Source organism: Pelmatolapia mariae, linkage group LG15, assembly GCF_036321145.2.
Source record: "Pelmatolapia mariae isolate MD_Pm_ZW linkage group LG15, Pm_UMD_F_2, whole genome shotgun sequence".
Taxonomy (NCBI): Eukaryota; Metazoa; Chordata; class Actinopteri; order Cichliformes; family Cichlidae; genus Pelmatolapia; species Pelmatolapia mariae.
In genome coordinates, this window is record NC_086240.1 from 20,193,241 (window position 1) to 20,210,139 (window position 16,899).

The 16,899-nt window shown below is 37.5% G+C and overlaps 1 protein-coding gene across 1 annotated transcript in view; it reads right to left on the reverse strand.

Moving 5' to 3' along the window:
- The window catches only part of scara5 (scavenger receptor class A, member 5 (putative)), a 99,598-nt gene that overhangs the window by 11,690 nt on the left and 71,009 nt on the right, over positions 1–16,899 (reverse strand). Inside the window, exons 10-11 of the mRNA XM_063495580.1 lie at positions 15,484–15,549; positions 5,933–6,121 (exon numbers count right to left, since the gene is read on the reverse strand). Coding sequence (XP_063351650.1) covers positions 5,933–6,121; positions 15,484–15,549 — 255 coding nt within the window. The remainder of the gene's footprint in view (positions 1–5,932; positions 6,122–15,483; positions 15,550–16,899) is intronic.

The window sequence follows — 16,899 nt, forward strand, 5'->3', positions numbered from 1 at the left end:
ATTTAAATATTCACTTGAAGCTATGTTCTTCATGACTAGTTTAATAAACAGAGGATAAGACAGGAGGGAGAAAAATTTGACTAATGTATGAGTAATAAAATTCAAAACTGTTTACAGTTCTATGAAAAAGGCTAAACATTGTTTATACAAATATTATGTGTGTATGTAAGAGCCATTTGGAAGAGTTAATCACATTCTTCAGTAATTAAACCATATTTCAAATCTTGTAGCTCTTTGAACTGTGGATAACAAACACACAGGGCCAGATCAGTTTCACAAGTGTGGATAATGATAGCACTGCTAGCACCAACAGCCAGATTAACATCCAAATGCTTGTGCAGAATGTTGTTACAGACTGCTCCAGTCAGTTTACATACAGGGTACAAAGAACTATCAATTTTTATAATCAAAGAATTGCTGATTAGTATGGCTCATCTCTCAGCACTAATTATATATAAAAACATCTCAATGTTGTAACTTTTGTAATGAAGTGAACTGAGATGAACCTGCTGATCCAAACAGAGAGTTAAAATCAAAGTTAAACACTGAGTTAAAATATTTCAACTTCAACTTCAACATAATTATTCAGTGGTGCTCTAATGTGACTGTATTCAGGCAAAAAACACAAGGAGAAAAATTTTCTTTGCATTTTGTGTCAATTCATAATTAAATTTCCCTTGACTTGGTCACAGCTCTTTTTCACAGACGGAGAAATATGCAGCCAATGATCCATGGTGGGCGCCTTGGTAACGTCTTAGACTCAAAAGTTAACTGGTGTTGCACATTTATAAAATATGATATTTCAGCCCACTATCTTCCATCTTCATTGACAATTTTAAAATAAATCACAAAAATTAAAAATGAAATGCCTGTAAAATATGTTTGTTTGGAAATGAGTGTATTATATGTGCCAGGCTGCCACGACTCACACTTTGCACCTTAATGTGCACATCCACACAGGATGACAATGATTTCTTTTATGTCAAATGTTTAATTTAAAGGCTCATTACAGAATAATAATGGATAACAAGGGCAAACATCTATCTGATTCAATCTGCATGCCTTCTACATTCTTGCTCTAATTTAAAGATAAACTTGCTGCAGCATTGACATCCTGAAAGCAGCTGGACCCCATAACCACATGTGTCTCCATGCAGGCATGCACAGGGTGGAAATAAGGTATGTAGAGGGGAAAGAGCACATGAGGCTTCAGAGGTAGTTGGTCCATTGTGGTTGTACATGATACTCCAGCTGTTCTGCGGTTGAGCCTTCTGAGGGTTTACTTTAACGGACATGAGCCTTTAAGCCGTTTACTCTGGATCTCAACACACATTTGCAGCACTGTGTGCGCGCCGATGTTTTGTCCGTTTACGCCAAATTTATGACACTTCACACAAACAAGAGTTGAATCACCAAAGCACTGCGTGAGAGTTGAGGGAAACACCCAAGAGAGGGATTTAGAAGACAGAAAAGTAGACTTTTTGTGTAATCAGGCAAAAAACAGCACTGCTGTCTGCAGAAATGAATCAAGCCAAATGTTATTTCTGTGGAGTTTGTCCAAAGTACTGATAATAGCTGTGTTTCAGACAGAGACTTTTGATGTTTCTATTCAACAAGCAGTTTTTAGTAAATTAGACCACATACCTTAGTCCCGGTCTCAGTGTTTGTTACTTCCTGTTTTATTTTGATAGTGCCTTGTCTGTTGTGTGCTATGTTTAATTTTGCGTCCCCTCTTCTTGTTACTCTGATTCCATTTAGCTGTGGAGCCACGCGATGATTTTACCGTCCTTGTTGCTAACGACAATGCATAAAAACAGGCGCTTGTCCGTCCATAGTGTGGTTATATTAAATATAAGAGAAAGAGAGAACTTTAAGAAATTAATATAGCCACTACAGTGACCATCAAAACGATGAAAAAATATTGCCGTAAACAGTTTATTTTGCGACATCACGAAACAAACGATAGCGTAAAATGAAACGATAGACGTTTTTATATCATCGTCCGATATATATCGTTATATTGAACAGCCCTAGTGTAGGCACTCTCTGTTGTACCATAAGACTTGTTGTCACTGAAGTCCAGTTCTTCTTCACAACCTTTTCTCCCTGTTTCCCTTCCTAAAGAGTGGCTTCATGACAGCAACCCTTTCATGGAGACCATTTCTGATGAGGCTTCAGTGAACAATAGATGGATCAACTGAAGGTGCAGAAACACTCCTGTGTGTTATTATTAGCAATCAATATGATGTTTCTTTGAATATGTTTAGGGTACATACTGAATGAGCTGAGGATTTTAGGAGTTGAGAAATGTCCATAGTTTGTTTTACAAGTTTGAAAATAGTGTTTCAAGTTTTAAGTTTTGCTTTTGTGCTTTTTTGATAACTGCTGTGGTATTAATGGAGAAGGACAGGTCATCAGCTAGGTGTACACCCAGGAACTTAACACTGCTGAGGCCTTTCCACAGCAGATCCATCTATGGTGAGGTCTGTGTGGTGATCTCTGCCAGACTTTCTGAAATCGACCACCATCTCTTTTGTTTTGTCCACATTGATGGTGAAATTATGGGATCTACACCACACTTCAAGCTGCTCCACGTCCATTCTATAAGTGGACTCATCGTTGTCAGTGATGAGACCAACCACAGTTGTGTCGTCTGCGAACTTCACAATGTGGTTAGTGCTGAGTCTGGCTGTACAGTCATGTGTGAGCAGACTGAAAAACAGCTGGCTCAGGACAGTTTTGTATTTCCTAAAGAAATTCAGGGGTTGTAATGTCCAAAATTAATATAAAAGTTTGGAAAATACACAGGTTATTTTTAGTTTGGGCAAAAGTTAAAACAGAAAGCTGGGAGGTTAAAAGGGTGTACAGAGTTTAAGCAGGATATTTAGAGATTACACATAAAGTCTTCAGTTCAAATCTGTTTAAAATCAAAGATGAAAAATTGTAATGGAAAACTACTGGTCTGTTTATTGGAGCAGGGATGAAGCATGAAAGGTAACCTGACTTCTCTTTGGACTGCTAATTGAATGTATTTTTTACAGTTGTGCCTGATTTTGTGTAGATCTGGAAAAACTCACCTGTCGTTTCTGCAAACACTCACATACTGTATGTCATTTTGGGAGTCAGGAGGCAAATGAGTGGCTTTCTCATCAAGTCATTTTGTTGTGTTCTGTCCTTTCACAGATGCTATGAGTAAGACAAAGGCTAAAACGAAATCAGAAAGGTTAGTGAGTCATCTGAAAATGTATGTGAATTCCAGATAGTTTAAAATTGAATCCAGCCATGATGTTAGCCTGTGCTGTTTTCTTGAGGTTGTCCCCTGGAACAAAAGCATGATTTCCCTCAATTTTCCAGACTTATTGGTAACAACTCAGCCTGGACAGAGGCTCTGAATGATGTCAGGCTGACTGCTGAATGAAATAAAATGGGGAAAGAAACAGATGGATATGACCCCTGGGAGTCTTTCTTGACGACATCTGGCTAGCACGACTTTCACCATAAAGGTTTAATATTAATCCCTGCAGCATTTTAGGGTACTGTTGTGCCACTCAAATCCAAAAAGCAGAGTTAGTAAAAATCAGAGCGACTTCCATCATTAAGTTTCACCATGGATATGTATTGTAGATAAAAACAATGATTGCCACGTTCCTCATTGCAGATCATGAGTGCTGACCTATAAAGAATGAGCTTAAAAACTCAGAAAAGGCGATTACATTGCTATTACATCAGACTCAACAAGTGAAAGGTTTATTCACTTAGTCAACTGGTTCAAATGGGAACAGCCTGACTTGGTGTCAGATCCCACAGTTTGCCTTCAGAGGTCTTGCTGAGTCCATGCCTTGGTGAATCTGAGCTGTTTTGGCAGTAGCATGCAAGTAACCAACAAACATAATGCCATAAGGTTTTGGCCCATTGATATATGGGTGTTTTGACACAAAATGGTTTATAATGTGCTTCTAATTCACCCCAGCACTCACTCACACTTACATGCTGATGGTGGCAAACCCAAAACCCATTAAAGACACTGTGGCAGAAGAGCTGAAACCAAACATGCATTTTGTGGAAATTCTAACATTTCCTGAAACATGAGCACTACTTTACCACATGACAACAATAAAGCTGTGATTAAAAGACAAGAAAAAAACAAAAACAATGTGATGCCCTTATACTAAAATTCCAGTGGTTAATAGTGTCATGGTCCTGAGTCTTTGACCCAATGTTTTAACTTTTGTAAAGTTTATGGTTCATTGAGTTTTGTATTTTTGGTTATCATTTGGGGCTTTAGTTTTTAGTTCTGGTAACGTGTGTATTGTGGGTTCTCTTTACATCTTAATTATTGATTTGTATGTACTTCTCTGTGACTCAGTTTAGTATGGCCACCCTCAGTGTCCCTTTGTTTCTCATTAAGTCTTTATTTCTGTTATGTCCTGCTTCATTTTGGTACTTCTTTGTCTTTTGTGGTTTGTATATAGTTTGTTTTTTTTTTTTTTACCTTGTCTAGTTACCTAGATTCTGTTTACCTGTGCCTCACAGTGTCTGTTTTTGGTTGTTGTGTCTTCTCTGCCTGAATTATTGGATTCCTCTATTGACTTATATTTTAATTTTGGATTTTCCATCTATTTAAATAAAGCTACATTTCCAGTTTATTCTGTTGCCTTAAGAGTTTGAATTTGTTCACTGGTCCACTGCAGGATACTGTGTTAACGTTATGATCTGATTTAATCTGATATAAAACCCCCCACCTGTATTCAAATCACTCTCAATTCTTTTTTTTAATTTGTATTCAACGGTGAATGCACTAACATATACCTCACCCCCATCTTCTTAAAGGACTTAAACTCGGCCCAGCAGTTTTGCTGCCTCTGGTTCAGATCCAAACACTATTTTGAAATGAACCAAGTTTCTCTCCAAAGGGATGTTTGGTTTTCAATACCTCCTCAGCTGGCTTGGCACCATGTTAGCATTAACCACCTTTTCCTGAATCTTTGACTCATGCATGTAAGAAAGTAATGTGTTTCCTCCTTTGTTAACCATATTTCTGTCAAAAAGGGCCTTTGATGAGTTGCAGTCTCATAATTCCCACCTTGCAAGTGTAGCTGCATTAAATGAATGAATTCATTGATTGCAATAATAGCACATGGCCAAAGCAAATCTGGGCTTTTCTCAAGGCCCACCAGTGCGTCTTGTCACATCACACCATTGATGTAAAGGATGGTCAACATGCAACAGTAAACTACTCCTTTTAAATCATTATACAGTAAATGCTGATTGAGCAATGTTGTGAGTACAAATTAATAAGTCCTTTGCAGTTCTGTTTGGTTTTCTATAAGGCCTACTATACTGATCTGAATAGAAAATCTCCTGGGAAATTGAAGGCTAAAAGGAAGAGGATCTTGTTTATGTTACCTCTGCGAAGGAGGTTATATGCTTGTTGTTGTTTTTTTCATTTAAAGGATCACTTGGAAGTTTATGAATAGATTCAAAGTTTTTACCAGGGGTGGTCTGAGCCTGCTTTTACAGATTATTCTGGAACATAACTTTCACCATTCAAATCTGAAATTTTTCTGTCATAATGTCATAAATACATATAAGACTGGAAGATGTAAAATTGGAAAATTTAGTTTCAACTGGCAAACTGTTTTACTAATTAATGCATGGCCTAACCTACTACACAAGCCACAGCCAAAAAATATGGCCACCTATTTGGTGTTTCTAATTGATGGTTATCTCTAAATTGTCATACCTACTTGTACTTTTTATGCCAAGGTAAGGTAAAACGTAACACTGACATGGTGGACCAAGTTGCCCTATTAAATCCTTTGGCACGATATGAGGTTGAATAAACACACATAAGTGTTACATGAACTGAATGACAGCAAGGTTTGCAACAGATTTAAGTTAAACACACCAATGAAATAAGAGTGTTACGCACCCTGCCCGAAGCGTCCAGTCTTATGAACCTCGGTTGCTCCTTGGTATCCCAGCATCCTGCAGACTACATCTCCATCCTTTTTATCCCAGACATCATCGCACACGGTTCCCCAGCGATGTTCATGGAAAACTTCCACACGGCCTTCGTGAGGACCTGACCCATTCACCAACCGTACCAAGGTCTCCTCCACTGAAAACCAAACACACAAAAACAGAAGCTTTGTATCCAGATACACAAATGCATTGACAGAGGCATTCCTACAGTTTGTTGCAACTATTTAGTGTGTTTGCAGAGTGTTTATAAGCATTCAATTGTTATTTATGCCAAAAAGACAACAATAAAGGCCCTCACTCATTTTTATCTGGCAATGCTGGCATTGCTTCGGACTCATTCATTGTGTTTATAAGTTTAATGAAGCTCTGTGAATCACACCAATATGAAAACAAACTGAGGTGAATGGGATTTTCTTGACATGCTGAAAAATAAAGTTTCCATAAACCACAGAAAAACACTCTGATTTAACAAGAACAATAAATAAAAATACCCTGGAAACTTTTTGTGTTCTTTTGTGAACCCTCTTTAAAAAGTTTTTTGACGTAAGTTTCTTTCTGAATATACTGTTTTCTGTGATTGTAAAGCCTATAATATGGCAACAATCTCACGGATGTGAAGAGAATCCATTGAAGGGTTTTGAAATTCATAACTTCCTACTTTGGAACTTCACAGTATGCATCTGTAAGCATTTATCCAGTTTAGCTTATTTGAGCACTAAAGACTACCAGCTGCTTAAAAATACTGAGGAAAGGAGGGAAAGTGAGTGAATAAGTAAATGGAGAGATAGAAACTGTAAGTGGACATCAAAGATGAGAAGTTAAAAAGGAGACAAAGGGATGAATTAAAGTAGACTGCTAACAGGCTAAGAGTTTTGCATAGTCAAAACATTTTTATAATATTGTTCAAAAAACTGTAGGGGTGTGGTAAATTTGACTGAGGATTAAGGCAACAGTGGGAGCTTTAAGTTACTGATTGGGATTGCTCCACTTTGTTTCTGCTAGTTGTTGCTTTTGGAGCATTTTAATTTGTTTATCTGTCAAATGTCGATCATGTTTGTGCTTCGGTTTTGATGCAAAACCTTTTAGCATTTTATTAGTCTTTCCTTAACACTACTTAGCAGATATGCTTGCACCCATAAGGTCAATGGATACAGCAATGCTCTGGTCCAAACATGGTAACTTCTGGCTCCCCAAAAAACCTAACACAGAGTTAGGTATAACATTCACGTTAAAGCTTCAAAATGTAACCTAACACTGCGACTACACTTTATGACATTCTTTTATATACAGTCTCTGTAAAAAATTCCTCACATAGGTGGACACAACAACCATCTCTGTATTGTTGTTGTTGTTGTTGTTCTGGTTTGATAGAGTGTTTTGGCTCCTGTAGTATAATAAAAATCTAAAGGTTGAAATAAGGTCGCAGGGCCCTGGAGTGTAAGCTATCACAGGGCGGAATTTTAGGATCATCCTTTTTTGAAGGAAGCTGGTTAGTTTTTAAAGTTGTAAACCTCTAGGAATGCATGTAAATAAAATTACTAGAGATGCCCCATTTTCATGGATTTAGGGTTGGAAGGCCTTGCTCAGGGGTGCCATGTCCACAAACTTGCATGTAAGAGCTTACAGAACAAGTGTGTGTGTAAATGAGTGTGTTTGTTTTAGCAGAAGCTTCATGGCTCTGCAGTTCATCTGATATTCCTCAAAGTATGCAGCAGCTGTTCTCATGTAATTGATTTGATTTATCACCTTTCAGAGGGCAGAGAGGAAATAAGAAGAAGAGGTAAACACACACTCGCAGCTACACTTTTCTGGACTGCTCATCACTGTTAAGACAAAGTGCCGCAGAGTAAAGCCAGACATATTATATAGACAGGATATTAGTCTCATCAGACCATCATACATTTTAACTGTGTACCATTTAACTCTCATTACAGTCAAGTATTTTGCACTCACTAGCCCATCATAATTTAATATCTGCTGTATTATTATATTGTCATAACTGCTGCACATATTTGTATCATATTCCCTCCTGAGAACCAGCAAATTCAAACCAGAAATCAAATATTATTTCAACCTTCTGTTGTACTTTTGTACTGCAGGAGGTTTTTTCAGGCAACTCTGCCCCACAAACTGTTAAGAGTAGAGCACCGCATGTTTCGTTTTGAGCTAGGGACAAGCATTTGAATTACTTGAAACAGTTATGTTCACTCATCAAACAATAACACAATACAATTTTTGCTATTGCCATGCATATAAAATGATCACATTGATTAATGGCTCTTGTGATTGTTTAGTACTTCTCTAAACAGACAGTTTACTATATATCCTAAAGCTCTTCTCAGCCAAAATCTGAAGCAATAGACACCCAGCATGCAGTCTGCTAAATATTACATTTCTATGCCTATTTTGGATACCCACAAGTCCTCTAAATGAAAACTTAAATCACATGCTAATGGAAAGTAGATCTCTTCTTGCTATATGACATAATACAACATAATCCACAATTTACAGGAACTTTTCCAGATCAGTTGACCGTATGTGAATGTCCTGATACCAAGAACAACCAATGACATTTGTGGAATGTGTCATTTCCTTTAATAACTGCACGTTAATGAAGCAAGGTCGACATGTTAAGTAACTCAAGTCTTAAATGCAGCATCATTTTTAGCTTTGCATGCATGCATGAAAAAACCCGAGACATGAAAAACCATCTTCTTACATCCTTCTCTTACTATACTCTATGGGGTGATAGAGTATCACTAATGTTCATCTGTTTCAGCTCTTTGTTAGTTTCTTTCGAAGAGCTTGAGAATCCCCATGGAGAAAACGAGAGACTGGGGAGAAGATAAAGGAAAGGAAACGCTCCGGAGGCACCACATGTAGACTAATCTGAGCCATACAACAAAGCTTCACAGGGATTTATATCTTAGTCTATGAAGAGCTGGACAGCTGAACTCAGTTGAACGACGTCGTGTGTGCTTTGTGTTACAAAAAAATTGGTAGAATTCAGGCAATGCATGAATAACATTCAGTGAATAACACTGAAATGTGTTATTCACTGAAATGGCAAGAGTTGGACATGCTTTCAAACGAAAACAAGACCTGACTGCACATTAACCACTTCCCTCAAAAATGATCACCTAATCATTTGTAATCACACTCATTGTTTATCTACTGGTAATAGTATCCTTTCAGCTATACCTGGTCATTAAGATGTGCTCATATTTTGTAGCAGTATGTGTTGGACTATAATAAGAGCTGTGTTCAGAGGATTTGAAGTATGTAGGAAGCCTAGGAGGTAGGGGTTGTCTTTTCGAATCCAAAAACAAAATTGAATACACAAATGTCAAAAGGCAGCTCTGAGACTAAACTTTGAGAAACGTGATTAATCTGACTTTCACTAGTTTGTTTGAATCATCCAAACAAACATGCTAACAATTTAAAAATGATCAAAAATTAGATCAAAAATGATCACCTAATCATTTGTAATCACACTCATTGTTTATCTACTGGTAATAGTATCCTTTCAGCTATACCTGGTCATTAAGATGTGCTCATATTTTGTAGCAGTATGTGTTGGACTATAATAAGAGCTGTGTTCAGAGGATTTGAAGTATGTAAGAAGCCTAGGAGGTAGGGGTTGTCTTTTCGAATCCAAAAACAAAATTGAATACACAAATGTCAAAAGGCAGCTCTGAGACTAAACTTTGAGAAACGTGATTAATCTGACTTTCACTAGTTTGTTTGAATCATCCAAACAAACATGCTAACAATTTAGCCTAGTGTGTGTCCTGTTCACGGGACTCAGTGCTAAGTTAAATATTCAAACACTTTGAATAGGATAACAGATAACATCTGTTACTTGTATGCTTTGGTCTACATCATTTTGTTTTTATGACTCATGTAGACAGCTTTGCAACCTTTCACAAGTTTGTTTTAAAATGAGTCACCTAGATGTTATGCTAGCATTTTGAGTGTTAGCTCAAATAGCTAGTTGGCTGTAAAAAAATATACAAAAAATATGCCACAGATAGTTGTTGAAATTATAAAGTTAATGGTTGTAGACTAGAAATAAGAAGCAAATATTTGCCTGACACTGAGAACATGTTGTTAAGTCATTAGGAATTTTGAGCAATACAAGGACAGAAAGGTTGACAGGTTTAGCCAAAGTAACTAGGGGCAATACATTATTTGGTGAAATAAAAAGTGGGGTAGTCTAGATATAATAACATGTCAGAATAACCACTAATTACATTTTGGATCAGAATATGTGGAAACAGGTAGCTATTGGTGGACAAAAGTCCTCTGAAATGTGTTTCCCACTAAGCCCTCAACTTTATATAAGTAATGACTTTTTCTAGTGACACATGCTCACAGAGACAAAAGTCACTTCTCAAATTCCTGAAAGTAATTAAACCAAAGGTCAATATCCTGGTTTCTAACTTATCCCATTGGTACAGCCTAACAGCTTCTGTCTTACATTCACTTTTGACAGCCAGCAAAGTGATTCATCATAAAACAGAGGCAATCTAATCTGGACATAAATCATGTACTGCTTCTGTAAAAGTAAGGAAATTAAAATGAGCTTTGAGAGATATAATGACTGTTTCTGTTCAGTGAATACTAGTCAAATGAGCTTCAACTGCTGGGGGCCTTCCAAGTGGTTCAAGCCTCTGAGGCCAGAGAAGCTGCAGCAACCACAACATGAAGGCCAGAACATGGAGTGATAGAGTATTACTAATGTTTTTCTGGCAGGCAGGAAGAATCTGTACTGGATCGAACTACATGGCTCCAAGACAGCAGCTAACTAGATCCATCTGTTCATAACATCTTCTTTCAGCTGCTCCTTTCAGGGGTCACCACAGCTAATCATTTGCCTCTAGCTCACCCTGTTACTTGCATCCTGTCACACCAACCCTCTGCACGTCCTCCTTCAATACTTCCTTGACTCTTCTTTGTTGCCTTCTTCTTTGCCTTCTGCCTGTCACTTCCATATTCGACATCCTCTGTCCAGTATATCCAATATCACTCATCTAACATGTTCAAACCCTCCCAACTTTGCCTCTCTAACTTTATCTTTTGTAAAACATCCCTTTCACTCTTGCTGATCGTTTCCTCACCTGTTCCACCCTTCCTGCACTCTCTTCTTCGCCTCGCTTATGCACTGTCCATTGCTCTTAGATGGAGCAGTACATTCTGATATCGGATTATCTCATTTTTTGACACTGGAAGGCCACACTGAAGAGTAATGAAAACTTTCCTTCATGTTGATTTTCACATTCAAAGAACTACATGGTTTCTCATGAGCTCACGTCCCAGGACAAACACAAATTTCTCATTTCTGAGTCAGAAATCTGAACTCGTTAATGCTTGGATCTCTGTACCTGCTGATGTGCACAGGAAAAACAAACAATAAGTCAACTACACTTAATGCTGGAGTCCTGAGATCAGCTGTCAAACTGCCAGATTTTATGGATGTTGTAATATGTGAGCTCAAGAAAAAAACATTACATCAATGTTGGCAATGACCTCTACATGAAAAGAACATTTTGTTACATGTTGTACATGTCATAGAGCGACTGTCATTGCCAGTCAACAGGCAGCTAACTAACTAAGAAAAAGTTGGTTAAAAGTTATGGAAAAAAAAAAGCTGACATATTTTAACCTAAAGATCTTTTTGTAAACATAACAGTAGATTTAATGTCTAAACCTTTCCACCCTTACCATAATCAAGTTGTTTTTATTGCTCAAACCTAATGTATCTATCCTAAAGCACTTTGAGGACTCCAGTACAACAGAAAAGTGCTGTATAAGAATCAGTCCATCTACTATTTACCAATTAATGAAACCATGTATTTCTAATGAATAAAATTTTAAATTAAAAATGATCAAAATTAAAAAACAAAACAAAAATTAATCAAGTATGAAAAAATGTAGTGTCAGCAGCAACATTAATTGCTCCACAATTTTGTGCACATGGCCACGAATCACTACATGTGAAAATGGAAAGATGACAAATCGTATTGCAAAAAATGGATGATATGCAGGGAATTCCATGTTCAGAAATAAGCAGACAACAGCAAACTGTTGTAAGACCAATTTGAGCTGGACATTTTCTTAAACGTAAGTACAACTACCAATTATCGACTGATCACAAAAATATATACAACATAGATGAAAAATCAAATACTTTGTGCTAGGATGCAATACTAGCAATACATACAAGATAAAAAACTGTTTTTAAAGCCTGTTGATTAAGAGGTTATTAAATCCAGATGTTTGTGAATTTGCAAGAACCCACTTTCATTTTTTGGGGCAAAGTTTGGCATCTTTGCATGTAGCCTAATTAACCCAGTAAATCCAAGAGATCTTTATGCAATGTCTTTATGTAATTAACGCTAATTAAATGTAGTCAATCAACCAAGAAAGAAAAAAAAAATTAAAGCCTAATGGGTAAAACAACAATTACAAGGCAGCATGTGTTCAATGGTGCTGGCATGAAGAGTAAACAATACAGTCAACACCCAGCAGTACGAAGGATTTTGATAAATTACCATTGCATTCACAAATATAGTAGAAACAAAAAATTAACTACAAAAACCAGGAAGACTGGTGCAGTGCATTATATAAATAGCAAGATACAAGAGAATGTTGTTCATATAACATCAGTGCAAGACTAAATTAATGTGTTTATTATTTTTCTAATAGTTTTTTCTTTTCTTTACTTTTCTTTACCTTTTTTCTTTCTGGCATGCCTCGTTACTCTTTTTATTTGTTTTGTTCAGATACAGTAGAAAAAAAATCTAATCTGTCTTCTTGGACATAAGATTTTGCTGGAAATACGTACAATCTGGACTCCATTTGTTCTTTTTCACTCAGAGACAATCACTCATGCTTCGAGGAATCTAAGCATTTGATTCTGTCAGTGACATAACATCCTCTTCAGCAGGTTCATTTTATGGTAATACCCAACACATGTGGACTAACGCTCCGTTTTCCCACTAATTCCTCACAAACGTTTGCTTGTTCTGGAAAGTGATTACACAGGTATGAACTGTTTGCTTTAAAGTGTAAAACAATCCAAGTCACGCGTCCAACAATAAGTCGGCCGCATGAGGTTTGTGACAGAAATACAAACGACGTTATGATTTGAAATTTCTAACAGCCAACAGCATGTGGGCTCAGTCTGTCTTTTCTTCTCTGAAACATCAAACATCCGCGTCGCGTAAATGACGTGAGGAAAGAACTGATCTTTGACGGCTCTGTAATGGGCAGAAACTGCATTCATGTGGTCAAGGGATCAGGTTTATTTGACATGAACACCACCCCATCACTCAGCACATGCAGAACAGTCATGATGATGCAAAAAAGAAAGAAAAATACAAGCATGGAAAAAAGATGTAATGACCTTTTTCTTTCTACCTTGTGGTTTTGCATTCGAGTTCAGGTTACCACCACAGGACTTATACTTATTTTGAAATCCTTTTGATGTACACTGTGAGATTACATTAAAAACAAATGCACACCTACCAGCCTTTGAAACCATGTTCAGCTCTATGTGATTGATATCACATGAACCAAAGACGAATGAAAGCCATAAAGTTATCACGTCATAATTTATGGTTGATTTTGGATCACACGCACTGATAGATGTGAGGTACTCAACTAAGACTTTCATTCCTGTGACTGTGAAACACGCACAAGATTTGAAATGATACATTACAATATTCAAAGTACATTCTTACAAAAATGAAATAATTCAGAAGTTTGCTAAACATTTCTGTAAATGCAAACTTGCTTAGGCCTTCTATGTGGGATCACGTCTTGAACCAACATACTTTGGATACAATCACTTAATGATCTCCACATGTAGCCAACACTTTTCTCATCAGCACAGCAGATGTCTGTAGTAGTTAAGATGAAGGATAATGAGAGGAATAAAATGTTGCTTCTTTGTACATAAAGATATCATCTACACAAAAAATGTAAAATAATGCATCATCACATTGGGTGGTACACTTTCCAAGTGTAGGAGTTGCAAAATATTTCCCCCTTTTTAATGTTGTCTCTTTCTTTGTTGTATCGTTTTGTCTTTCCCCTGTTATGTGCTTCACAGATACATGCAAGCGAGTGAGCCATGTGAGGTGATGATGTGAATCTGGGGCTAATGTTAGATGTTCTACAAGCATCTGCCACCACAAAAGCAGCACAGCATTTTGGCAGAGGCGACAGGGCAAACTTTAGATAACCTAAATGTTTAGGTTTAGGTGTTTAGGTATGGTGGCAGGTGGCAGAGCAGGTCAGCCACTAACCAGAAGGTCGGTGGTTCAATCCCAGGCTGCTCCAGGCTGCATGCCAAATATCCTTGGGCAAGATACTAACCCCATGTTTGCCTACTGGTGGTGGTCAGAGGGCCCGGTGGCGCCAGTGTCCAGCAGCCTCACCTCTGTCAGTGCACCCCAGGGCAGCCGTGGGCTACAATGTAGCTTGCCATCACCAGTGTGTGAATGTGTGTGTGAATGACTGAATGTAATGTAAAGTGCTTTGGGGTCCTTAGGGACTAAGTAAAGCGCTATACAAATGCAGGCCATTTACCATTTTACCATTTAAAGGTTAAATATGGATAGAATCAGCTCAGTTGGGTACTGCTACACTAATCTTGATCCAGATATCCTTCAGCATCCATGGTGAGGGAATCTATCTTGGTCAAGGCTTACAGCTTCATACTGACCTTGTTGATTTCTGTGTCTGAAAGTTTGGTTAAATTACAAGTAATCAACATAACAACAGGAATATAAATCAAAGAAAGTAAAGTGCTTAATTTAAAAGCAAAGCAACCAAAAACACTTTGCTGGATCAGATGGTGGAAAAAAAGTCTCATTGGAATAATCTGCAGTTTGTTATGGTACTAATTAGTGGGTAGATTACTGTACATCTAATATTCTGTCCACAGTGATGTCTATAAAACACTTAATTTGCCTGTTGAATCTTTTAGCAGTCCATGTTCCCTTTTTTACTGTTTCTGTAGTAGTTTGCCTGCATGCATGTGTGGTCATCTAATAACTTTGAAGCTGCAGTTACTGCTGCCAATAAGACATTAATGAAATTTACTGAAAAAAAGAGAGAGACTTGGAATCACTTAAAGGAAATTATTATTTTGGGGCCAAATAAAACGTTTGCAGGTCTGCAACTTTTGTTATTCTCATAGTTGTTCATCAAGAAGGAGAGTAGAAGAATAGAAGGAGTATAATATACTGTTTTTGTAAAACCGTATGATAGTGTGCAAAAAATATTATAAATGCATTTAAAAACTATACAAATCAGGATAAAATAAGCCTGTATGGATCGGTTCTTTGCAGCCATACTACTTGAGTTGGTACAAACAGGCAGAATGATATCACATATAACATTTTAGGTTATTTAATATTAGCTACAAACAGCTAAGTAATACATTGTCCCTTGCACACTGTGGACTGGACTTGGCCATCATTTTCTCACCTGGTCTGTCTCCTCGCTCACCCCATTCACCCTTCTCTCCCTTGAAACCCCTTTCTCCTCGGTTACCTGAGGACAAAACAACACGAGACAACTGATTTACTGACAATGTCGATAATGATTACTTTAAAGAGTTTTATGTCACAGTACATGATGATTAAGCACGATGTAGTATAGAACATTTAGATAAAATATGAAATCAAGGAAAAAAGGAGGCTGGAACAGTAAGAGGTACTAAAAGGAAACAGCTGGAGGAACATTTTACAACAAAAAAGGTTAACTGGTAACAGGTCAGTAACATGATTGGGTATAAAATTGCATCTCAGAGTAGAGTTCTCAGAGTTTCTCAGAAGTAAAAGTGGGCAGAAGTTCAAAAATCTGAAAAAAACAAAACAAAACCCCAGCATCTACAAATTGTGGCACAAGAATGATATAAAATTGCAACTTTGACTATCTCAGGATCTACTTTACATGATATCATCAAATGATTCTGAGAATCTGAAGAAATTTCTGTACACAAGGGAATAGGCTGAAAATCAGTTATTGGATGCCTGTGATCTCTGAGCCCTCAAACAGCACTGCATTAAAAACAGGCATGAATCTGTAGTGAAAAGCACTGCGTGGGCTCAGGAACACTTCCAGAAATCATTGTGATTACAGTTCATTGTGCCATCCACAAATGCAGGTTAAAGCTCCTTCATGCGAAGAAGAAGCCATATGTGAAGATCATCCAGATGCCTCTGGCTTCTCTGGGCCAAAGCTCATTTAAAATGGTCTGAAGCAAAGTGGAAAACTGTTCTTCTGTCAATGAATCAAGATCTGAAATTGTTTGGAAAACATGGAGACTGCAACCTCCAGCTGGCTTGTTATGTGCACTCAGTTCAAAAGCCTGCATCTCTGATAGTATGGCTGTGCATTAGTGTTTATGGAATTAGCAGCTTGAACACCTGGAAAGGCATCAGCAATGCTGAAAGGTATATACAGATGTTAGGGCAATATGTGCTCCGATTCAGACAACAGGCCTTGCGTATTTAAACAAGACAGTGCTAAACTTCATACTGCAGCTACAACAGCATGGCTTCATAGCAGAAGAATCCTGGTGATAAAGTGGCCTCCCTGCAGTCCAGGACAACTAAAAACATTTGGCACATCATGAAACTAAAAACATGACAAAGAAGGCCTAAGATTGTTGTGCAGCTAGAAACAGATATCAGACAAGTATGGGACAACATTCCTCCCCCAAAAGTTCAGCAGCTGTTCTCCTCAGTTCCCAGATGTTTACAGACTGTTGTTAAATGCAGAGGGGATGTGTTACTATCATCAAATTCTAACACGAGCTATTTTTTTTAAATTTTACACCCTTTAGTACTGAGCGTATAAATTCAGTGATTGTACTGATCTCTTAGAGAACCAATATGT